This window comes from Miscanthus floridulus, chromosome 3, assembly GCF_019320115.1.
Source record: "Miscanthus floridulus cultivar M001 chromosome 3, ASM1932011v1, whole genome shotgun sequence".
NCBI classification, from domain to species: Eukaryota; Viridiplantae; Streptophyta; class Magnoliopsida; order Poales; family Poaceae; genus Miscanthus; species Miscanthus floridulus.
Window position 1 is genome coordinate 84563753 of NC_089582.1, and position 25260 is coordinate 84589012.

Sequence of the window (25260 nt, forward strand, 5' to 3'; positions counted from 1 at the left end):
CCTTCTCCATTATCTTCTGGTTTCTCCTTATGAGCATTGACTTCCTTCACAGGCTGTGAATTTTTCTTCACCTCCAGGATCTGAACATCTTCCTCAGCTTGTTCATTAAGGTTTTTAGTCCTTGGATTGGCCATCTCTAACACTTCAACATTTGTATCTGGCGTATGATAGATATCATCAGTAGAAAAGAAACCCAGCTTGGATAACTCAACTTCCTGGTTTGATGTCATCCCACTCACTGAACTATTCACCTTTGTAGCAAGAGCTTGATTTTCCTAAACTATGTCAGGCATGATGCATTCTAAAGTGTTTACTTGCTCTTTTTGATTTGAGTCACTCTATTCACAATCTCTAATGCTCCCCTTAGCCGCTTTCTTTCCCTGATAACTTGATGACCCAGGCACCTGAGTATCTGTCCCCCTTGGAGGTGATTTACCAATCTCAAGCCAGCCATGGCTCTCCTAGGATTCAGGATCCTCTTCATCTGTGACCTTATCATCATCTCCACCCAAATCATCACCAGGTTTGTTAGGAGGAAATTTCTCCAATTTATCTGAATAATACCATGAGATCCTTCTCTCTTGTTTGTTGATGAACACCTCTGATGTCCCTCCAATCTTGATAGGATCTTTACAGGACACTTTGACCCATACAGATTTCCATTGTAAAGATGGTAAGTGCACTTCCTTAGGATCTCCCACCAATTTAGCCAGTTCCATTACATCAAATTCAGACCTAGCACCAGGAGGTATGCCTACAGCTCTAACCCATACTGTCTGAAGAACTTGGAAAGGAATAGTCAATTCTTGATTGTCTGTGTCTGAATGTAGTTTTATATTTTTGCAGTCAAATATGTATTTTCGATCATTCTGGAAAAATGCACAGGCAAGTGTTTGTTGCTAAAAATGCATTTGCCTTACCGAATTGTTAACGTTGTATCAATAGTTTTCAACCAACATCTTATGCATGCTTGTTATTCTTGTGCTGCAAAGTAAAGGCCAAATCCCTAGAGATTCTCCGCCTGACCCTTCATATTTCATGAGAAATGGATCCTCCCCTGGATCTAATTTCACAGGGAAACTCGATGATAATCACAACATAGTGACATTTGTAGCTGCATCAGGGGCACCGGATCAGGCAGAAACTGATCACATGGCTAGCGGGTGCTACAGATCAGCAGATACACCGGCGAATATTACAAGTATGATCAGTGGCTAGTTGCTTTGGATGATGTAACATTTTGTAAAGAACTCCTTGGGCATGTTAGCTGTGAGGTGTGCAAGCCAGACTTGTGTGTTGTGAAGAATATTGTAACCCACCATGACTATTACATGTACCAATTGGCATGAATGAAATCTAAGCTATGTCATTGTGACTCGATTTTGTGTCTCATGTTGAATGTGACCTTGTATGTTTCATGTCTAAAAGAATACTGTAATTTGGTTAATGTGAGATTAATAATGTATTTTTGCGTCATGTGATCTATGCGTTGGATTGTTGGTTGGTATAAATCCCTTTAGCCTTGAACTATTGGACGGTAAAACTACTATATGCCATCAGCCTGTTGGTCGGTATTGCTTCAGCATTTCGTCAGACTATCGGTCGCTAAAAGTATGTCGGTCGCTATAACCCTATCTCGATGCCACTTTCAGCGGCAGCAGTTAAGTGTCGGCATAGATCTATACCGACCGATAGTGTGTCGCTGTATCCACCTATAGCGACCAATGGTGCATCGCCATTCTGGGGCTGTGGTGTAGTGAGTTGTGTAGGAGCTTCCCCGGTTGCTTGAGTACTATTTGTATAGGTTTGTGTGACCTTGCAAGCTAGAATTGTTAGGTGAGCTCTAGCTAGCCTGACACCTTTGTTGCCTAATTATAATCTTTATAAGGTGCTAGTTAACTTAGATAGAGGGGTGTAGTCTTGGCGAGACCAATAATTTTAATTCCGTATTTATCTCGATTAGTTGACACGTTTAATTATAGAAATAACTATTCACCCCCTCTAGTCCGTCATCTCGACCCTACACAGTCCCAAACACCCCTTATAAAAGAGTTACTTGGCTAATATGGTTATCTAGTGTCATTGGGTGAGAATAACAATGCATATGTGTTAGGTATAATGGCATGACAAGGAAACAAGAGGGAAAACTTTTGAATGTGGCCTCCTTTGCAATGATTCTCGAAACAAAAGAATAGGAAAAACACAAGATTAGAGTTACACCAAACTTGCAATTCTATAGGAATCTATAATGGAGGAAAATTTATAATGTAACTTTTTGATAGACACAGGGAAAATATAGGAACGAGAAGACACAAAGGAAAGTTTCCATGAGGTCCAACCTCAGGTTAGTTTTCCTCTAAAATTCCTATGTTTTCATGCATCCCATGTCAGTCCTAATGAATTTCATATGGTTCAATCTTTTGTTCCAAAAAGGTGTTTAGGAAACTTTCCTATAGAATTGAAATCTTCTAAAATTCCTATGTTTTTTCTTTGTTCCAAAGGAGGCCTAACTCAGTGCTAAAGGTGATGTTCCTTGGGACATTCTTTGGAGTTAGCAAATTTGAAAAAAAAAAGTGTGTTAGGAGCTCTTAGCTAGTAGTTTTTTCTAGGCTGATAAGGTTGTTGTTTCTATACCTAATAATAAAGAGGTAAAATTTTCAGCTATTTTTTCGTCTATCTATTTTTTCGTCCACCTCTCCATAACTACCGGTAATCGAGAATTTCTTCTGTCTAGACTTATATGACCCTAGATAGTTAGGATAAATAGATCTCTCCGAGCCTGAATAAACTGAATAGGAATATGAATCCTGATTCAAATAGAAAATAAATTAAATAAAATCTTATTTTACTTTCTATATAACAAAGCGGCTCTTTCAACCCGACTTTTTACTTCCTATATACGTCCACCTTTTCCCTTCGTATCTGAAAATTAGAGTCTATCACCATCACCATCACGGAGTCCATGAGTATTTCTTTTTTTTCCTATACCATTGTTACTTTTTTCCCTTTAGCACACCGTGTCCAACTTTTTTCCCTGTAGATTTGGTTTTTTTTCTTCTGCTTCTACACGGAGTCCTGTTTCATAATGTGCCTTTTTTTCTTTTTTTCTATTTTGTTGTGTCCTATCTTTTCGTTTTTTGGCTATTGTAATTTTTCTTCTTTATTTTTTTCCTCATACATATAACATATATGAAACAAATATAACTGCCGACTCTTTGGATTGGTTTTTAGATGGTTCACCACGCTTGCCACGTGGTAACTGCAACCAACTCTTTCCATTGCTAATTTGTTGATGTAGTTATGATTAAAAATAAAACTTATTTTTATTAAAATAAGATCAATGCTCTAACTAATCAAATAATTGGATAGTATTGAGAATTGGAGTTATGATATATATCTATGATGAGTAAATATTTTTGTCTTTACAGAAGAAAAAATATACTAAGATTGTACTTTAATTCGATATATAATATTGAACATTAACTTGTACATGGTGATCATGGATAAATATAGCTTTTAAATTTTATATAAAAATAATAAAACATAAATAGATATGTACTATTATCGTCATTGTTTTCCATAAATCCATTGCAACGCACTGATATATTTGTTGTAATATTAAAAAGATCAAATTTCACTCCACCTAATAATTTTCATCTAGCCCAGCCCAGCCCTTGTTCCCGACGACCCAACCACTTGCTCACCTCTTGGTCGTCACTAGCTAGAGGCTCGCGCTATAGGCTTGCTTCCGCACCCCCTCCTCAGAACTGTCTGCACCCCCTTGTCAGAACGGCCTAACCACTCACTCACGTCCTGGTCGTCACTCGCTACAGGTTCACTTCCCCACCCACTCATCAGAGTCTGAGAGTCTGGCCCATCCTTCTATATCTCCCTTAGAGCAACTCCAGTAGGGTCCCCACTTAAGCTCTCATAGTTAAATATGAGTGCCCAGACCAAAAACACAACTTCAGCAGGGTCCCTACTTGAGCACCCAAATCCTCCCTCGTCAACCATTCCTGAGGCTCTAGGCCAAGCCCCCAAAGGACGATTTCCGTTCGGTTTTTTCGCACGCTTGCCTTCTCCCCACTTGCACCGCCGTTTCCCCCGCGCACAACTCCCCTGCCCATGCGCGACTTCCCTGCAGTGACCGCAACTACCCTAGGGCGCACGCACGAAGCAGGAGGTCTGGGGCAGGGCTTCACTGACGTGGCACGTGCCGCCACACTTCGGGGCAGGGCTTCACCCACGCGGCTCACGCCACCCACGCATGGCGGGCTCCCGGCGGCGCACCTTCCTACAGGCGTGATTCACATGCCCCTCCTCAGAATTAAAGTCTGACCTGTGTAGGTTGTGCACATGAATGATAAAATTGGAGGAAATATAATAGTGAGGAGGTTGTGCACACAAAAGATAAATTGGAGGAAATAGAACGGTGAGGAGGTCGTGCACACAAAGGATAAATTGGAGAAAGTAGAATAGTGAGGAGGTTGTGCACACGAAAGATAAATTGGAGGAAATAGAATAGTGAGGAGGTCGTGCACACAAAGGATAAATTGGAGGAAGTAGAATAGTGAGGAGGTTGTGCACACGAAAAAAGGGTACCGAGTGGAATCAAACTTACAACCTATAGGTAAGAAACTCATCCTTTTCCACTACACCATGTAGCTGGTTTGTGTCAAGTATGAATTTTTTTTACTCTATTAACTATACTATACCAGTGGTTCGATCGAGTGGACTAAGCAAATCATTAATCGAGGGCTTTGTCGGTCCGTTCCTAACGACTATGTGCACCCATTGGCCTCCTGTTCCGCAGTCTTTGTGCCCAATCTCCGGAAAAAAACAGCACCTTACCTATCTCCTTCTAGCACTATTCGATCGAAAATAGCAACAGGCAAATCCCCTTACCCTAGCCTTCACAAGTGAGGAGGGCCCTGGCTCTGTTGCAGCCACCAAATGGGATTCACGTCCAGTTTACCTCGGTCGCACCTTCAATGTGTCTCTGCCTCTCCTCCAAAGCCAACTAAACTGATAACGACTCCGTTGCAACGCACGAGCACTTTTGCTAGTTAAATTTTAAGAGCTCCAATTCATCCCCTATTGGCAATTCAATCCTTTCACACAAATACTAATAGATGACCTCTTTTTTGAAAACAAAAAGGAAACTGTGTTCATGTAATATCAGTCTTTATTAGGTGGTACTGAAAATAATCTACTTAGGCGCAGTTATATTTATTCTAAAAAATTGTTTTACCAAGCTTTCTAAAACCAACTACTTCCCAGGATGATTCTTTTTCTTTCTTTTGTTCAAAATTATGCACACCCAAAAGGGCTGCAACCTGCTAACGAGCTTGTCGGATTTGAGGCTGTCCGCACCGCGCGCTTAGAACCGAGCCTATACTGGAAATATACAGAGGAAAGGCTCGCACCGCTGCTCTCTATTTCATCCCCAATCCCTCCGTTTGCTACAGGACATCTCCAAACCTAGCGCAGTGAGACGAACGCTATCCCGTCCACCACACCAGCAACACTCCTCTCACGCCATTGTTGTGACACTGTAGCAGAGAGAGAGAGAGTTGGTGAGAGAAACGGGGAGGGAGTGGAATAAAATATGACATAGAGTATGGAATAGAGATAACATAGGTGCGGAAGAAACGGATATAGAGTAAAGAATCTCGATGATTAGGATAAAATATTCCTTTTAGAGTATGAAAATAGAGGTTGATGAGTGCGGATAGCCTGAAATTAAATTAGAACATGTAGATATTACATGATGAAACTTGTTACATCATAGCACATGCTGGCAAGTTACTCTAGGAACTGTACAATTGCTGACAAAATTTAGAGGTCAATCGCCTCTGGATCCACATACAGCCAGGCAGCCATAGATAGACTGAAACCTGAATCCATATTCATTGTTGCATTCTGACGAATATGAAAACATAGAGAGGAGCTTTCAGCTGAATACAACATAATCAAGTGCAGGTTTCAGTGTAACATCTCTGATGCAGCCTCAAAGGACATCAAGTTCACGTTCAATTGCAGCAAAGTCGAACCCACTCCAATCAAGCTCTGCATCCAGATTGAAAGCTGGGTCATTCATTGGAAGAGGCAGGTGGCTAATGTCTGCCAGACCAATATAGTGATCATACGGATGCTCATCTCTTGAACCGATAAAATCACTAATTGGGAATGCATCTTCCAGCCTCGTGAAATTGTCAAGTGGAAGTTCATCAGCTGGCCTGACAGAGTCACAAACAGGAATCTCATCTATCCGTCCTAGCAAATCGTCAATTGAAATCTCCTTAGGTGTGGGGGAGAAGTTCAGAAAGACTTCATCTACAGGCTCAGGATCTTTCTCCACGAGCACTCTATTCTGCGGTTCATGCGCTATCTGCTCACACGGGGCAGATGAAGATACACAGGAAACCGAGGAGGAACTTGATAGAGGTGCACGTTCTGATACAGACTGTTGAGTCTTAATGGCTAACACCTCATCACGGATCTGGTTTGCATATGCCTGATATGCTGCAGCAGCAGCCTCCTCAGAGTCATATGAGCCAATCCACTTCCGGGTTTTTCTCACAGGATCACGAATCTCGGCTGCCCATCGACCCCAGGGTCGCTTGCGCACACCACGGAACCTGCTTGATTTCCCCTTCTTCTCTGAAACCTCTAGATCCTTTGCTCCACACGGCACAAGGGTCTTCAGACTATTAGAGGTCTTCGAGTTCGTCACTGGAACTAGTACCTCTCTAACCATTTTCTTTTCTGCGATGTTCTTATCATCTTCATCATTAGATGAGTCTGTAGCATCGGGATCAGCACAGAAAATGCGGACCTTCTGCACTGTGGGCAGCATCTCGGCACACAGCTTCCAGATTCACCTCGATTTAGATCTGCAGACAGGTGACGTTAATGCATCAAGTATGAAAATGTAAGGTTACAGTTTCACATAGGTTGAATAGGATACATGTTTACATACCAAGGAAACTTTTGTGGACAAACTTAGGGCAAAAGACTCCTGATCTGCGTAAGAACTGCAGCACAGATGGAATCTGGCAAATCAGAATGGGGTTCTCTCTAACTTCTGATGGAAACCGGAAAAGAGAAGATCGGGTTCCTTCAGACTCAATTTGGAAATCCGGCTGACTGTTTGAACTTGGAGGAGACGTAATGGAATCCACCCAAACCAGACCTGACAGAATATACAAATCAGACAAGATTGTAAGATGATGCACCTGCTTCAATCATCAAGTTCGAAAGAGGGAAATCTTTATATAACAGTAAAAATAGCAGATGATCATTGATTATTTATTGTTCGAGATATATGTCCTTGTAATTTAACGCTTACCCAAGACTGACTGTGATTTGGGGGATTCTTGAACTCTTGCTTCCTCAGGTGCGGCAAAGTAGGAAGCAAGGGTCTAAATGCAGAAACCCAGAGTACTTCACCCCAAATCCAAATCTGAAACCATTGTGCATTATACTAGAGGAAACTTTCCAAATTCATATAAACGAACGGAAAGACCGAAAACTAGTTGAATAGGAAATTGCCATCAAAGAGAGATGAAATTATGTAAACCTCCATCTTTGCATGCCAAACTAATAGGTGACATTTCTATGGTCAACAGGAAACGGGAGATTAGTTTAGTCCACCTCAGCGATGAACCAGAGCAACACACTGTGAGCTGGTTATTGCCAAATGTGGGGCACATATAGAATTAACGTGACTAGTACAGAATGAAACTCATGGCGACTTGCATAATAGTATATATTTAGAACTTTTTCAGGGGACCGAAAAAGACAAATGATGCTGACATCATTGAACAAACTAGCAAGGACTGCTCCAATACATTATTATTGACTAAAGAAGAACAACGATTCAGATGAAGAAAAACTATTAATGTCGGACAGAGAGACAACAGATATCATAACCTCATATAAACAGGCGACTACAAGGAATGGAAGAGAGTAACAATAAAGCAGATTGGATTCTTGGCGTGAACCAACCAATCAATAGAACAGGTAGTGAGCGAGAGATGTATTACCCTGAGATCCTGAAGCGAAAGCCGCAGTCTCTGGCGCCCCTCTGCCCAGGCTGGAGAAGGGAGCAAGAAGAGGCTGCTGACGTCGGGAGCTCAGAACCATGGAGCGGCAGCAGAGCAGACGACATAAATCAACAGCTGGCGCGCTGCGTGCGGGCTACTCCACTCCTGATCCCCCGATCCTGATCACATCAGAGACACGGACGGCACCGGAAACGGGTGAGAAGAAATCAGAAATCGGCCCGACGATGCGAACCAAACCAGAGGGGAAACAAAGATGCAATCTTTTTTATTCCCACGAGATTGATCGATTCCACGTATGGAAAGAACGAACAGAGAACAGAGAAGTATTAGGTTGGCAACTGATGTAATGCCCAACGAAAACCGTATCAAGAAAAAAAGGAAACGAAAAAAAAGGGCCCGAAAATAAATCGCACCAGATCGCAGAACCAAAAAGAATCAAAACGATCGGGGGCGCAATTCTCGCCGAAGAAGAGGCAACTGGATCGAGCACAGAGCACAGAGATTATACTTACAAAGCTTGGGTGCCACGGCGCTTGGGCGATCTACGGAGAAGGCCGGAGCACTGCCCACTAGAGGGAATGGGAACCACCCGGAATCTGAGGAAAAGCGGATCTGGAGGGTCCCTGCGCGGGCAGGAGACTGTTGGAGGTGGGCAGGTGGGATGGAGGAGAGCCGAAAGGAGAGGAGGGCGAGGAGGGGGTTTAATGGGGGTCTTGCTGCTTTCGGGCGGAAGAGCAGCGGAGGAAGGTCCGGTCAGATGGAAGTGGAAGATGAGGAGGAGCGGTGCAGGGAGACGAAACGTGTGAGGCGATGGCGCAGGCCGTGTAATTATAATGCGGCCTGGCCTCGGGCGTACCAAAAATCCCAGGGGGTACGCCGTCCTGTGTACCCTGGATTTACCTGTCTATTTATTTAGTATCAACTTATCAGCTGATACCGGTACTACCTGGAGCCAATTGTGGCATTGCTGGATTTCCAAATTTCCACTGAGTATAATATTCGGATTCTCCTCTATTTAAAAATACGTTACTACTGTATTTTTTAATTAAAAAAATCACAGCTTTTTCAAAACTTAATACATTTTTTTAGGAAAAAAGATTATTACTACTATTATTTATCAAACTAAATTGAAATACCATGCGCAGCGTACCATGCTTCCACACTTTGGCATCTGTAAAATATTCTAGATCTATTTGAAAGGGGACCAAGACCAGCCGCACCAAGACAAGGCGAGCCGCAAGTTCTTCAACTGAAGTTTGTTTCGTGTCGCGACTCGACAAAGGTTAAGTGCACCCTCTTACATTTACGCTTACACTCCGTGGCACGTCTGCATTTAGCCCCCCTTTGGCAGGGCTTTTGCCGCGGCTCCTCGAGCGACTTCGGGCGAAGCCCTGCCAAACGGCGATAGGCCAAAACGGCTTGCGGCAAGAAGCTGGCAAAAGTCCCACAAAACCTGGTGACTCAGTTCCTCCCCACGCGAGAAGCCAAAAATACTAGCTTATTCCGGCTCGAGCTCGTCAATTTCCATCCCTGTCCCCGGCTTGCTCTCCTCCCCGACGCCGCGCGCCGACGGCCGCCTCCCTACTCCGCCCCGCCAGCTTCTCCATGCTCCACTCCGTCGGCCTCGAGCTCCGCCCCACCGCCGGCTTCTCCCTGCTCCGCTCCGCCCCACCGCCGGCCTCTCCCAGCTCCACCCCGCCGGCCTCGAGCTCCAGCTCCGCCCCACTGTCGGCCCCTCCCTGCTCCGGTGGGCCGGCCTCGAGCTTCGCCCCGCGCGGCCTCCTGCTACGCCAGAGAGAGAGAGAGAGATGGATGGAGGAGGGAGTGGGTGCCGGTAAGGAGTGAGGCCGTTCGGATAAGGAGAAGAAAAGAAGGGAGAAGGAAAGAAAAAGAAAAAGAAAGAAAGAAAAATGAAGAGAAAAAAGAAAAAAGGGTATTTTGGATATTTCACATCTTCTTTACACTAGGAGAAGCCGTTTTGCCAAACGTTTTCGTACAAAATAAGCCAGAGTCAGAAAAAAACTGCTTTTCCATACGAGCCAGAGCCAGAGCTGTTTTTTCACGAGCCGGAGTCATGCCAAACGGGCCCTTACATTCACACTTTGCTTCACGCCTGCATTTACGTTCACACTTTGCTTCACGCCTGCATTGGCCCCGTTCGGCTTACCCCATATTCGGCTTGTTTTTCAGTCAGAACAGTGTTTTTCTCTCACAACAATTCAGCTAGAACAGTGTTTTCAGTCAGTTTCAGCCAAGATTCGGCTGAAACTGGCTGAAAAACATTGTTCTGGCTAAATTATTATGAGAGAAAAACGCTGGCTCGTCAAAAGTTCGGTAGCCGTTTCGTTCGCTGCACACGCAACACGACACGGCCCATCGTGCAACTAGCTGGAGTTGCCTTCCAAACATGGACTCTTTCAACCGTTCGTTTTTTTTTAAGATTCTCTTTCAAATCTCAACGGTGAATTTGAGTAAAATGTATAAGCAAAAGTATGAGCATAAAATACATTGACTCACTAGTAAAATTATAATACACTTATATCGACAGTAAAATCTAGCAATAGTACACGTTTACTTAACTTATTAATGTTCTAAACATTATTATTTGATCAAATTTTCAACAATATGTTAAGGGCTCTATTTGGTTTGGGGATGGAGTAGTAATCCACCATCTTCTCACTCCTCGCTATTTTGTTTTGGTTTGTGAAATAGAATGATTTGTTCCATCATGGTCTTATTTCTCAGAAACTAAAATTAGTGCCAGCATGATGATTAGAACCAATCTACCAAAATTATAGAATGAACTCATGATGTATCATCTCATCTTAAGATATATAATGTGAGCACATAACTAGAACACAAATCTAATAATAGGGTAGTACTAAATACTGTACTTGGCATGATGAAACGGGACAACCAAGAAGGAATTAACAAAGTTGTATTGAAACAAAAGTCATATAATATAGTATATATATAGTAAGTGAGGTACAATCCTACGATCAACGCTATCCTCCTTCCCTTCTAATACGGCTTTGCTAATTCCTTCTTGGTTGTCCTGTTTCATGGTGCCAAGTTGACGTCTGGCGTTGCATTTTGCAAGAACTTTATTTACTTAAATGACATTAGGTGTAATCAACTTTGTGCGATCTAGCAAGGTTCGAAGTAGCCCGAGAAAAAGACATATATCCTGTCTATTCTTGGGCTGAGCGCGTGTTTAGTTGGGTGAAAGTTGGAAATGTGGGTTCTGTAGTATTTTCGTTTTTATTTGACAAATAGTGTTTAATCGTGGACTAATTAGGCTTAAAACGTTCGTCTCGCAATTTCCAATTAAACTGTGCAATTAGTTTTTTTTTCTACATTTAATACTCCATGCATGTATCACAAGATTCGATGTGATGGCTACTGTAGCATTTTTTTAGAATTTGGGGTGGGAACTAAACACGCGCTGAGGTTGCATGTTGGTCCCATATGGTTGAGATTTGATGATAGGATCGATACACATTGACCGTCGTGGCCGAAACTTGGGCTGTGTTTTTGCTGGGCTTGTTCGCGATAAGTTAATATGAACTTGAGTAAAGTAGCAGAGCGCCAAAGGGCTTGCGTTGTGAGCGTTTTCATTGGAATCGTATAGAAAAACAAGAAATCATCCATTCATTTTCACAAGAAAGATGCAAGAAACAGAAAAAGTCCCACATTCTAAAAGGGGCCTTAAGTTGTAGCTTATGATGAACTCGTCCCCATTTGTCTAAGCTAATTTATTTGGTCACGACTATAAAAATTTCATACATACATTGTTTTCATTTTCACAAGAAAGATGCAAGAAACATAAAAAGTCCAGCATTTCAAAAGGGGCCTTAAGTTCTAGCTTGTGATGAACTCATCCTCAATTGTCTAAGCTAATTTATTTGACCACGACTATGAAAATTTCATACATATGTTGTGAGATGTAACCAACTAATGTGTGTATTGTAGTTGAAGGAAATAGGAAAGGACTTAAAGTTTAACCATCTTAAAATGATAATTAGTGGCATTGTGCTTGAGCAACAGTTGCAGCAGTAGGGATGTAGTTGGAACAGATACGAACGAATACTATTGATCTTATATTTGTTTTTTTTCTTCAGATTCGGAATGAGGCATGAATAACTGTCGAATAGAGATACGAATGTGCATGATCCCGGTTACAAATACGAGTAAATGTATACCAAGTATGAATAATGTCAGCCACAAAATAATTCTTCAAATATCGAGTTTTTTTATAAGAAATATCAAGTTAAAACACGTTGGTATATATGACACGTGGAGCAATCATTCAAGCGCTTTATGATTCCAATGATTGCGACACGTTCAAGCGCTTTATGATTCCAAATCCTAACAAATTATGCTTGAAAGAAGCAAAATAATGCAATAGACAATAAATCTGTTGCCCAATTGCATTGGCATAACATACATGAGTGTGATATCTTTTTAGTACTCCATTTACGTGACATTCTAACTTATTAAACTGTTTACAAGATAGTCACACCAAGGAGTCCATATTCATATCTAAGTTCATTGCTGATAACCCCAAGTCAAAAGAACTCTATACTTATTGTTAGGAAATATTTTTTATCACAAAATACATGAGAAATAAATGTAGAAAACCGAAGCGAATATATAAAAGAAAGAGAGAGAAAAATTAGGAAATATAAATGTTGGAATGTTGAATGCATATAACAAATAAAAAAAGCAAATAGAAATAATGGCGTAGCAATGTTTGATTGTTGAGAAGTAGGGATCGGAGTAAATATAGATAGATTATTATATAATTTAAAAGAATAAAATATTTTATTACTCGGTAGTAAAGTATATCTAATTAGATTGCTGGATATTTAATACTAGTCAATATCTGTCTTGTATTAATATTTGAGAATCAACTAAGATATTTGTACTGATGTTTAATATCTGAGGAAATATCTTGGATACCTTAAAATTACATCCAAGTTAATATTTGATTTGATTGTCTTGGTTGGGACTGTCAGTCAGAAATATGTGTCCGTTTTCATAGTCACAAACAACCGTCAGTTATTTCGTTGAGGCGCTCTGTGCCTCTGTGAGTATTGGTGGCTGCGGGCGGGGTGCACGAGCGAAAAAGGCCGTGCCACCACCGCCTAGCCTAGAGAGGAGACGAGACGGCGCGAGTGTGGGTGTGGGTGTGGGTGTGACGCTGACGACTGCCTGCCTGCCGGAGCATCGCGTCGCCCTCACGAACTGCGGGTCCCACCTGGCCACCCCGAGCACGACTCCGGCCTCGAACCGACCGTACCGGCCCATTTCGTTTCTGCGGCTGCGCGTGGGCGCCGCAGACCAAGATGAACGGTTCCGATCGCCCCGTCCTCCAATGGAAACGGCAGGTCCGCTGCGTCGTGCGCGCCCGGTTTTCTTGGACTCCAAGTAGCCACCGCGCGACCACTTCCCCGGGCGTCAGTGAGTGATGGCCCTACTCTGCAGTTGACCGCTGCTTGTTCTCAAAAAAAAAAAAAAAAAAAAGAGTTGACCGCGGCTGTAGCCTGACTCTGGACTCGTGAGCTGCCCAGCAGTGTGGCCGACGAGACTGGAGGCCGGAGGCGTCGCGCGCAAGGAACATGACTGTGCTCGGCTGCGTTTTTTTGGGTAGCGGTTTCGGCTGGCTGGATTTGCTGTATGGCTTCCGTAGCTGCAGCCGAGCTGCCACAGTAATCTCCATTCCATGGATTTTCTTAGTCCTTGAATAAATATTTTTGAATAATAAATTCATTTATAATATGACAATTTACGGAGTAGTTATCTAATATTTTATTTAGTATTTGGCTAATATAACGAAATGAGCATTCGAGGCATAGAAATTGCCGCATTAAACTTTCTACCCATACTGACACACGGTGGTATACCATGCGAAGCGTGTTGATACCATCCTTCCACACTTTGGCGCGGGTAAGCATTCAAGGCATTTTGTAAACCAGACTAGTAAATTTATTTGATCACCGTACTGCTCTAAAAAGATAATGGTAGCATCCAAAAGATATGAGGATTTATACTGGTTCAGACCGGAGCCTTACGTCTAGACTCGGAGATGATCGAGTGCGTGTTCCTCACTTGAATACTCTGAAATTCTTACAATGGGAGTACAAGAATGATGGAAGACGTAGAAGAACCTAAGCTAGGCAGTGGGTTGCCCGAAGAAAAACTCCAAGAGCCCTACTACTATGGATAATGAATGAATGGTAGAAGATGCATCGGATCCCCCAAGAGGGGTGCCCTGGCTGCTCTTATATAGACTTCGGGGCCAGGACGCATACAATGCAATAGGTTCTCCTGACTGAAGGGTCGTGAGTCTGAGGGAGGGCCTAGCTAACTTGGCTTGCAAGCTATGCCGTCTTTTGGAGCACGTCTGAGCGTGGCTGTCGTCATGGTCATGTGGCCACGTCGCGGCATGGCATGGCATGGTGCTACTGTACCGGCCATGGTGGCACTGTAGGCACGATGATAGTTTGCCAGCCATCCTATGCGACGTGGTCTCCGTCGTGGCCTTCGCCATCGTCTCCTGATTTCCTGGGGCGTCGTACAGGAGTTGGTGGCCGTCCCCGGGTCGTTGATCACCTTGTTGTCTTGAGGAGCCCGGGCCACGATCCCTATCGTTGGGGTCATGGTTCCCGCTAGTCTGGATGGCCTCTAAGTCAAGGCCCTCGTTGTGGATCTTCTCCCGTAGTGGGCAGGATCGTACTCTTGTCTCGTCAGGTCGTATCTGGCCGGTGGTCATCGTACCTGTCATCATCGTCTTGGGTGGCATTGTCTTGTCTGTGCGGCGTGGCATAGGGATGGCGTCTGACCGAACCGAGGTGACTACTGTCCCCTCAGTCCTTGCTAGTTTAGTGCGGCGTGCTTGTTCTTATCAGAGGAGGCACGCTTGCCGGCGCTTGACATCTCCTGTTCCTTCTAGGGGTCGTGATGGGGGAGAGGTCGTGCGTCTTTCCAGCGTCGTGCGCCTAAGGCAGGAGGGAGGGGTCATGGCTGACCCTGCCCTTATTGTCCGGCCTAGCTTGCTTGGCTTAGCTAGGCCTCGGTTATTTGGGCTTTCGCTAGCTGGTGTATTGCAGACCGCGTGGCCGCTAAATAATCAGTGCCATGAGACACCCCGGGGTTATAACCCCGACAATAGCCCCCAAGCGTTTTATGATCATGAAGTGATTGTGAAAGCGCTGATATGAGTGTGTGTTGAGCGCGGGTTTGTAGTCGTGCCCTATCCAAGCTTCATCGCTCGATCCCTTACGTGCAAGTGTGTTCAATGCGGTAGGTGGCCATTGTGCTTTTGCCTCATCAGGACGCTATGACGATGTGGTACGTGACTGCTGAGCCCTACTGTCGGGGACCTAATACTAGGGTACCCAAGGAGGTGGAACCAATAACCATCGAACATTAAAAACTTCTGGACGGACAAGGGCGCCGCTATGTTTCTTGCCCGAATGACGGGAGTTTGGTTTTGCCTCGCCCGACGCCTTTAGGCCATCTCCGCCTCGCCCAAGGGCTTAGGGATAGACTCCGCCTCACCCGACCTCCGAGGGCCAGGCTCGGTCTCACACAAGGGATAAGGGCCAGCTCCGCCTCGCCCGAAAACTTAGGGATTGACTCCGCCTTGCCCAACCCCTGAGGGACGCCCATAGCACTGCTTCCTGCTCTGACCCCGTGACTCCGACCTCACGACCGGGGCTTGCGGGAAGCCTGCTCACCGCTCTTCTCCGACCGGCGCACTGAGGGCCGATTGGAGCCATCCGACCAGAGGCTCCCCGTTCGAAGGGAATCAGAAGATGTGCGGAGAAAGCCAAGGCATGGCTCATAAGTCAAAACCACTGAACCAGAGTCCATACCCTGCGCCCCGACAAGAAAAGTACTGCCAGGGAACGACGGGATGGGTGCTTTAGACCCTTCCAGGCGTACCAGAGCCAAAATAGTGTTATGGGCGCGTGCTCTTCGCCCTACAGAGTTGTGGGCGCCGCCTTCAGCCCTCAGGCACGGAACCCGACGAAGACATATGACAACCACTACGGTCTAGAAAAAGACTCGCGTCTTCCATAAATGACGGATATGCTATCACCATGATATGGTCCCAAGGGAGCGGCACCCGCTTCATGGCCCCTCGGGTCCACCAGATCAGAGTATTCGCTTCAGCCTCTGGATGCCCCCTTCGATCAAAAGGCTATGCCCACATCACTGCTTTATGCTCCGACCCCGTGACTCTGACCCCACGATCGAGGCTCGCGGGAAGCCTGCTCACCGCTCTTCTCTGACTGGCGCACCGAGGGCCGACTGGAGCCATTCGGTCGGGGGCTCCCTGTTCGGAAGAAACCAGAAGACATGCGGAGAAAGGCAAGGCATGGCTCATAAGTCAAAACCACTATACCAGAGTCCATACCCTGCGCGGGGCAGTACTCTGTAGCCATCTTGACATTCTACGATGGCATCGACAGTATTGTAGGCGCTTATCATCCTTTCGCACCCACTAGAATAGACAACAAGGCTTGGTAGACGTAAACAAGGCTAGGTAGCGTACGCATCCAAGCCCTCTGTGGCAGAACCTCCTAAGTTATAGGGCCCACATACACCTGTCACTGTCCGACGACCTTTGACATTTATGCATATGTTTCCAATAACTTAAAAAGACTGTCGGGTGTCCTCGGGGAACCCCGAATCATCCACGATTTCCGAGCAGGATCACGTTACAGAGTCATTGCAGTATTACAACATTTATTCAAATATATACATCAGAGTAAAATAGCGGAAGTCTTACGATAACTTAGTTTACAAACCAGTTGTTTCAAACCTTACAACTAAGTTCGATAATTATTACAAACCATAGTAGTAGTGGAGTGGCATAATTAACATAAACTTATCACACAAAATAAACATCCTGCCCAAGGATCACACATTTACTTCTCATCGTCAGAACGAACGATAGTCATGCAGCACGATCCAAAACAGATCTGCTCATGAGGCTCACCTGCAACAAGGGGTCAACGAACCCTGAGTATAGAAGTACTCAACAAGACTTATCCGAAATATTAACTGATAAACTCAGTAATGCAGGCTCAGGGATTCAAGGTATAGCTTTAACGATGATCAAAGTTCTTTTGCATAAAAGCTCTTTTAACAACATTCTTTATATAGAAAACTTCTTAAGAATTATATACAAAGTTGACACGATCCGCACTGAGATCATGAAACTTTATATCCAGCACCTTCACAAGCCTTATTCAAATTCCGGTTATTAATTCTACGATGATGAACAGTGAGTTGAGTCTCCTTAACCGAGGAGCAACGACGATTCGAACCGATTATAAACCCAGCTGGGAATTCCAGACCACACAACATATGCAGATCCCCGACCTACATATACCAACCTACCCTCAGATCCTCTAAAATAAGAACGGGTCCGCGCCATCCGAGAACACAGTACTCCACCATTCCAGCCCATGGCCACGTGGGTACACGCTATTCCCGCCATCTCTCCACTCCTAGTGCGCGAGTAGCTATTCTCGTAATAGAATTGCCAAGTTCAGGCTTACCGGAGTATGTGGTTAGTACTACAAATTCTCACCTCATACAATTCAACAACGGACGTGCCTTAATCGACACATGCGGAAAGAACCCGCTCACAAGACCTCCATGTCTTGTGGCTCACACACACCGAGTCCGCCCCGTCTAGATTTATTACTCCACATTCCCATATCACATGCTAACAAAGTTAACCAATGTTCCGTTTAAAACTTGCAGGTGGCAGGTAGTCACCTAACTTTCATCGTTCTACGCATAGCTAAGCAAAACTAGACATATACGAATTTAAAACTGGTAATATGGTAAACATGGAATAACAAGGGTGGTAATGCAACAATTAGGCTTTTACTTAACTCCTAATTACTTAATGCAGTAACGGAAAGCAAAAGCAAAATTTATTTATAAAACACAAGGTAGGGTTGTATGCATCCGGGGCTTGCCTTCGTTGACGGAAAAGTCCGGCTCCTGCGACGTTACACAAGGATTCGATCCGACCTCAACAGATGGATTAACCTCCTCAACAGCTTGATTAACTACCACGTTTTCACCTTCGTTCACTACATGTAATAACAATGCCATGTTTAACATGATGCGGAATACTAAATATGATGCTCGATGATGGATACAAAATTAACAATTTGAATACAACTTTTCTTCGCGGTACAGTTGCAAGTCAACCAACTAAATCTTTTTCATAACACATACATCAATTGCCAAGGATCATCATCACTAATGACCCAAGGTCATCACTCAATCCAAAAGTCCAAACAAAAACCTAAATCATTAAAGGTTACTATTCACTTTTATGAATTAATTATTTAATTCAAAATTATGAAATAAATCAACTTATTCTAATTGAGCTCAAAATTTTAGTACATGTTCATTACATGTTAACTAAGTGGCAAAACAAATTTCATAATTTTTGGATAAATAAATAAGCCTGGAAAAATCATGGAAATCCATTTATTAATAAATTGAGCAATTTTTATCACATTCAAAAAGTACTGAAAAACATTATTTCATATTTTTCTTAAATACTATACATCACAGAGAGGTCACACAAAAATTTTCATAATTTTTGGAGCTCTAAATAAATCTACACAAAATTAACAAAAATAGATACTATTCATTCTAATCTGAAAATAGAAAAATCATTTGAACGCTGAGTCACTGACAACGGGTCCCACATGTCATCTTCAACCTCCGACGTTGACTACGGCAGCGACGGCTCTGACCAGTGATTTCTCGCCGACGGTGAGATCAACGGCGACGGCCAACGTACTAAAATGATCACCAAGTCTAGGTGCATCGATTAACGTCCCTATCAGCACTGATTACGGCCTTACACTAGCTTGTCGTCGGCCATGGCGGAAGCGGTGACACGGCAGCACTACGCCGGCGACAACAGACCAGTAGCGGTGAAACTAAAGGTCGAGGAAGAACCAGTAGCTCACCCCGAATACGTTGAAGCAAGGAGCAAGGTAGGAGAAGCAACGGAGAGGCGTGACGACGATCTCGGTGATCACGGCGGAGCAACACGTCGTCGGCGATGGTGTACCGGCGACTACAGTGATCAAAATGAGCAACCAGCTATGGATTAAGTACTACAGCATCGAGACGAAACAGAATCAGCCAAAACCAGGGACGAAGATGCACCGTATAGCTCTGGCCACGGCGAATCGCGCTCGGCAGAGGAATTGCCGGCCGCGAGGAAGAAGACGATGCAACTCGAGTTCCCGACCAAGACTAGCCGAATTGGTGGGTTGGCTGGATGCGCAAAGATACAGCAGAGCTAGAGCACGCTTTGCCGAGACGGCAACGACGCTAGGTCGATGGCAAAAGCTTGACGGAGCTGCGGCGGTGATGACTGGAAAAAATAGAGAAGAAAGAAGAACGACGACGGCGTTTTGGTTCTTATAATGCGACTCAGAAGCTCAAGGAAGCCACGCAGGAGACGTCTCCGCGCCAGCGCGAAGCCGAGGACGTCCACGTGCGCGCCTGGAACGCCGAAGAAGGTTGCCGGCGGTGTAGCCTCGGCGGTGGACACTGTTCACAGTAATTACAAGTTTGCCATTCGCCAAAATTCTCAAATTACTCTCAAATTTTCATAACAACTCAAAAATCTCCAAAAATAAAAGTTGTTCAAAATCAAAAGTTCTACAACTTTGCTTTTATAACCATCTCCTAATTCGGTCTAGATTTTGAAATGAACTTTTGAATTTGAATAGGGAAATTTAACGAATTACGCCTTTTTGAATTACTCAAAAATTTTCTAAACAACTTGAAAAACTCCAAAAACAAACTTTGTATAACTTGCCAAGCTCTACACTTTTTCTTTTGGGCCCAACCCCAAAATATGCTTAGATTTTGAAATGGATTTTCAAGGTAGGGTTTAAATGTCGAAAAGCGGGGTTTTCTCGAAAAATTCAAAACCCAGACAAACTTTGAACTTGAGTCAAACAATACAATTCAACACTCATTACACAAATGTAAACTTGTTTTAATAAATGCACATCAAAGTTTTCACCAAATGCCAAATGCTTTGCAATGCATATGATGACATGTCAGATTTTAATATTTAGACACCCGAGGTGTTACAATCCTTCCCCCTAAAAGAAATCTCGCCCCGAGATTCAAAGCCATAGGGTAAGTAATGGAAAAGGAAATGTGTCGTGAGAACACATACAAACTCTGTCCATAAAACAGCTGAGGTCGCTTTACAAAACACAATTTGTACTACCGAACTCAAATAACATTACTCTATTCTATATTGACGCTAGAAATTCTAGAAAATTTTCTAATAAGTAATCTTCTGATTCCCAAGTAGCTTCCTCTTTTGAATGTTGATTCCATTGTATTTTGTAGAACTTGATTGTCCTTCTTCGAGTAACACAATCTTTTTGATCCAACACTCGGATAGGATATTCGGAATAAGTTAAATCCGGTTCTAGTTCTACTCCTTCAACTTCAACATTCTGTTCAGGCACTCGAAGACACTTCTTCAATTGAGAAACATGGAACACATCATGCATAGCTGCAAGATGTTCAGGTAATTTCAAATGATATGCCACTTTCCATACCTCTCCAGAATTTGATATGGTCCAATATATCGGGGCGCCAACTTTCCTTTAACACCAAAACGGTTAACTCCCTTCATTGGTGATACTTTCAGATATACAAAATCTCCTTTGGTAAAAACCAATGGTCTCCGTCTTCTATCCGCATAACTCTTTTGACGGGATTGAGCTATCTTCAAATTATTCTGTATTTGCCTAACCTTGTCTTCTATTTCTTTCACAAGGTCAACTCCAAAGAACCTTCTTTCTCCAGGCTCAGACCAACTCAATGATGTCCTACATCTACGACCATAGAGTGCTTCAAATAGAGCCATTCTAATGCTTTCCTGATAACTATTGTTGTATGAGAACTCGGCCAAAGGTAAGCATTCATCCCACTTATTGGAATAGTTAAGGACACAACACCTTAACATATCTTCAAGCACTTGATTAACTCTTTCAGTCTGTCCATCAGTCTGCGGATGATAAGCTGTACTATACAGAAGTTTGGTACCCAATGAAGAATGCAATTGTTTCCAAAAGTTGGAGACAAACTGTGTACCCCTATCTGACACAATAGTCTTGGGTATTCCATGGAGACTCATGATTCTTGCTAAGTACATTTTGGCATATTGGATCGTAGGATATATTGTCTTGACTGGAAGAAAATGTGCTGACTTAGTGAGTCGATCTACAATAACCCATACTGAGTCAAATCCCTTTGATGTCTTGGGTAGACCAACAATAAAGTCCATACTTATGTCCTCCCACTTCCAAGATGGAATAGGTAATGGTTGTAATTCACCAGTAGACCTCAAATGTATAGCTTTCACTTTTTGACAAGTGTCACACTTTGCTATGTATAGCAATCTCTATTTTCATTTTAGTCCACCAGAATCTTTGCTTCAAGTCATGGTACATCTTGTTACTCCCCGGATGGATTGATAACCTAGTAGCATGTGCCTCATCTAGAATTGACTGCCGCAACTCAGGAACTTTTGGTACCACCAGGCGATCCTTGAACCATAACACATCTTCATTGTCAATACTAAAGCATTCCGCTTTTCCATTCTTGACTCTTTCCTTGATATGGGCTATACCCTTGTTTTCCTTCTGAGCAGCAATAACTTGATCTCGAATAGTGGCTTCAACAATGATGTTGGTCAAACTTCCTTGTTGAATTACTTCTACATTCAACTTTTCCATTTCTTGACATAAATTCAAACCCATTGTTCTCACCGTCAAACAATTGCAATAACTTTTGCGACTAAGGGCATCTGCAACTACATTTGCTTTACTGGGGTGATAATGTACTTCCAAATCGTAATCTTAATTAGTTCTAACCATCTTCTTTGTCGCATGTTTAACTCTGACTGAGTGAAGATATACTTTAAGCTTTTGTGGTTTGTATACATATGACATGTATTACCAAGCAGGTTGTATACATATGACACGTATTACCAAGCAGGTAATGCTGCCAAATCTTCAGAGCATAAACCACAGCTGCTAACTCCAAGTCATGAGTCAGATAGTGTTCTTCATGTTGCTTAAGTTGCCTAGATGCATAGGCAATGACTCGGCCTTCTTGCATCAACACACATCCAATACCAATACCTAAAGCATCACAATAAACATCAAACGGCTTCTCGATGTCAGGTTGGGCTAACACTGGTGCAGTGGTTAACAGTCTTTTTAAAGTCTAGAAAGCCTCCTCATAATCTGATGACCAGACAAACTTAACTTGGTTCTTCAACAATTCAGTTATGGACTTTGATATTTTTGAGAAATCTGGAATAAACCGATGGTAATATCCCGCCAGACCCAGAAAACTCCGAACTTGATGAACTGTGGCTGGCGGTTTCTAATCAAGCACATCTTTCACTTTGCTGGGATCAACTGCAACTCCTTCGGCTGACAAGACATGTCCAAGAAATTGCACTTCCTTAAGCCAAAAATCACACTTGCTGAACTTGGCATATAGTTGATGTTCTCTCAAGCGGGTCAGAACAATTCTGAGATGCTCCGCATGTTCTTTCTTATTCTTGGAATATACTAAAATGTCATCAATAAACACCACTACAAACTTGTCTAGCTCAGGCATGAATACTGAGTTCATTAGATACATGAAATGAGCTGGAGCATTTGTCAAACCAAAAGACATTACCAAGTATTCATATAATCCATATCTTGTGGTAAACGCCGTTTTGGGAATATCTTCAGGCTTTATCTTGATTTGGTGATATCCTGATCTCAAATCTATCTTGGAGAAAACTTTAGCTCTGGCCAATTGATCAAAAAGTAGATCTATCCGAGGTAATGGATACTTATTCTTGATGGTCACTTCATTCAATGGACGATAGTCGACATATAACCTCAAAGTCTCATCTTTCTTTTTCACAAAAATTGCCAGACATCCCCAAGGTGAAGAACTAGGTTGGATAAACCCTTTCTCAATCAATTCTTGTAACTGAGTTTTCAACTCGGCCAATTCCTTAGGTGGCATCCTATAAGCTCTCCAAGAAATCGGAGCTGTTCCAGGTTGTAACTCTATACTGAATTGTACATCCCTATCAGGTGGTAGACCGGGTAAATCTTCAGGAAACACATCCAGAAATTCACACACTACCGGAATATCTCTAATCTCTTTGACAACAGTTGCACAAATCTTACCCACTGATTTTCTTAGGGTTGGAAGTTGGATAAGAAGTTGAGAATTATTATCAGGCAAACTCACTCTTAAGGTCATATTCAAAGCATCTATAACAGCCTTATGCTGGTACATCCAATTCATTCCCAAGATTACATCTATATCCTGATCCTTAACGATAATCATGGTAGTGAGAAAAATATGCCCACCCAGGTTTACGGGTACCTGGTATACCATTTCCTTAGTACACAGACGTCCCCCGGGTGACTGTATAAAGAAACTTTCCTTTGTTGCCCCAATTGAAATTTCATGCTTCACGACAAATGTTCTATTGATGAATGAATGCGATGCGCCAGAATCAAAAAGTATAACTGCAGGGTGATTGGCAACAGAAAACATACCCATCATCACTGGCTCCCCTTCTGGAATTTCTCCAGCTGGAATATAGAACATCCGTCCTGTCTTCCTCTCATCTTTGCCCTTCTGAGCATTCTGATTGTGGTTCCTGTTTGGTGCCTGACCCTGTTGTTGATTGGCAGGAGCCTTCTGATAATTTTGATTAGCCTGCCTAGGATATGGACATTCCTTGGAGAAATGACCAGTCCTTCCACAATTGTAGCACGGATAGTTGTGACCCTGGGATGTTGGAGCATTGCCACTAGGAGCATTGGTTGACTGTGAACTCGGATAGGTTATAGTAGGACAGACATTTGACTGTTGCCCAGCTTGGAACTGCGGTGGATGATAAGGAGGACGATTATGCTATACTGGATGATAAATCACCCTCTGCCTCTTCTGATTTCCCCTAAAAGATCCAGACGGCACACTCTTTTTCTTTTTGAGCTCCTTATGCTGCCGATACTTTGACTTTGAAGCAATTGCAATATTTACTGCCTCATGATAAGTGACATTGGTGCAAGTGGTCATCATTGTTTGCAGCTTGGTATTCAAGCCTCTCATAAACCACCTCTTCTTCTTGGCATCTGTATTGACATGTTCGGATGCATATTGGGACAGATGATTAAATCTTCCCACATACTGCATCACGGTTTGATCTCCTTGTTTCAAAGCAAGGAATTCATCTAGCTTCATAGCCATAACTCCTTCAGGAATATAATGGGCTTTGAAGGCTGTACGGAACTCAGCCCAAGTTATTAGAATGCCAGCTGGTTGCATAGCCACTAAGTTTGCCCACCAAGCACTTGCTGCTCCTCTAAGTTGTTGGGCGGCAAACGTAGGTTTCTGATACTCCGTGCATGGGATAAGGTCAAATTTCTGTTCCATGGTTCGAAGCCAGTCATCAACCTCCAATGGTTCATCTGCCTTGGTGAACACTGGGGGTCTTGTGTCTGTAAAATCAACATATGTAGCCTCCTATCGGTTATGGTGGCGTCCACGGTTTCCGTACATCTGATTCTGATTACTCTGAGCCATCTCATGAAGCAAACGAGAATTTTCAGCCGTCACATTGACAAGTGTAGTTATAGCATCAGCTAAATTGGTTGGAACTGGTGGTGGATCTGGAATACCGTTCTCATCTTGTGAAGTTCCCGGAATAAACGAACCCCGTGTACGACGCATCTGCTCATAACAAATTAAACTTTATTCACATGTCTTTATTGAATTATACCAAAGCTTACTCTAGACACCTTACATAGAGTTTACTAATGTACAAACAAACCTACGAGTATGAAAACAGAACTACATAACTTAACTAGAGCTACTATTATACAACTCTCCTCTTTTCCTCAATTTCTTCAAACTTTAGGCTCGGTATCCATTCTGGAATTATTACCGCCTTCATCATCGCTTTCATCGATCATTACTAATTCTTTAGGATCTTCTTCTTCTTCCTCTCCTGATTCATCATCATCGGCAAGGATGACACCGGGGTCCATTGCATCAGCTTGAGGCTCATGATTCA

At 43.2% G+C, this 25260-nt stretch overlaps 1 protein-coding gene across 2 annotated transcripts; it reads right to left on the reverse strand.

The window, feature by feature from the left end:
* Positions 1–5712: 5712 nt before the first annotated feature.
* On the reverse strand, positions 5713–8854 carry LOC136546021 (pathogenesis-related genes transcriptional activator PTI6-like). 2 transcript variants are annotated; one of them, XM_066537998.1, is made up of 5 exons: positions 8582–8854; positions 8049–8227; positions 7352–7465; positions 6983–7195; positions 5713–6896 (listed from the first exon to the last, which is right to left on the reverse strand). In XM_066537998.1, the coding sequence occupies exon 5, from the start codon at positions 6857–6859 to the stop codon at positions 6011–6013; it is 849 nt and encodes a 282-aa protein (XP_066394095.1). In that variant the 5' UTR covers positions 6860–6896; positions 6983–7195; positions 7352–7465; positions 8049–8227; positions 8582–8854; the 3' UTR covers positions 5713–6010. The 2 variants fall into 2 exon arrangements, with proteins under 2 accessions (XP_066394095.1, XP_066394096.1); XM_066537999.1 differs by lacking the exon at positions 7352–7465.
* Between the last annotated feature and the right edge of the window lie 16406 nt (positions 8855–25260).

Coding starts and splice junctions, on each gene's coding strand:
- LOC136546021 (XM_066537999.1), bottom strand. CDS start 6,859: ATGCTGCCCACAGTGCAGAAGGTCCGCATTTTCTGTGCTGATCCCGAT.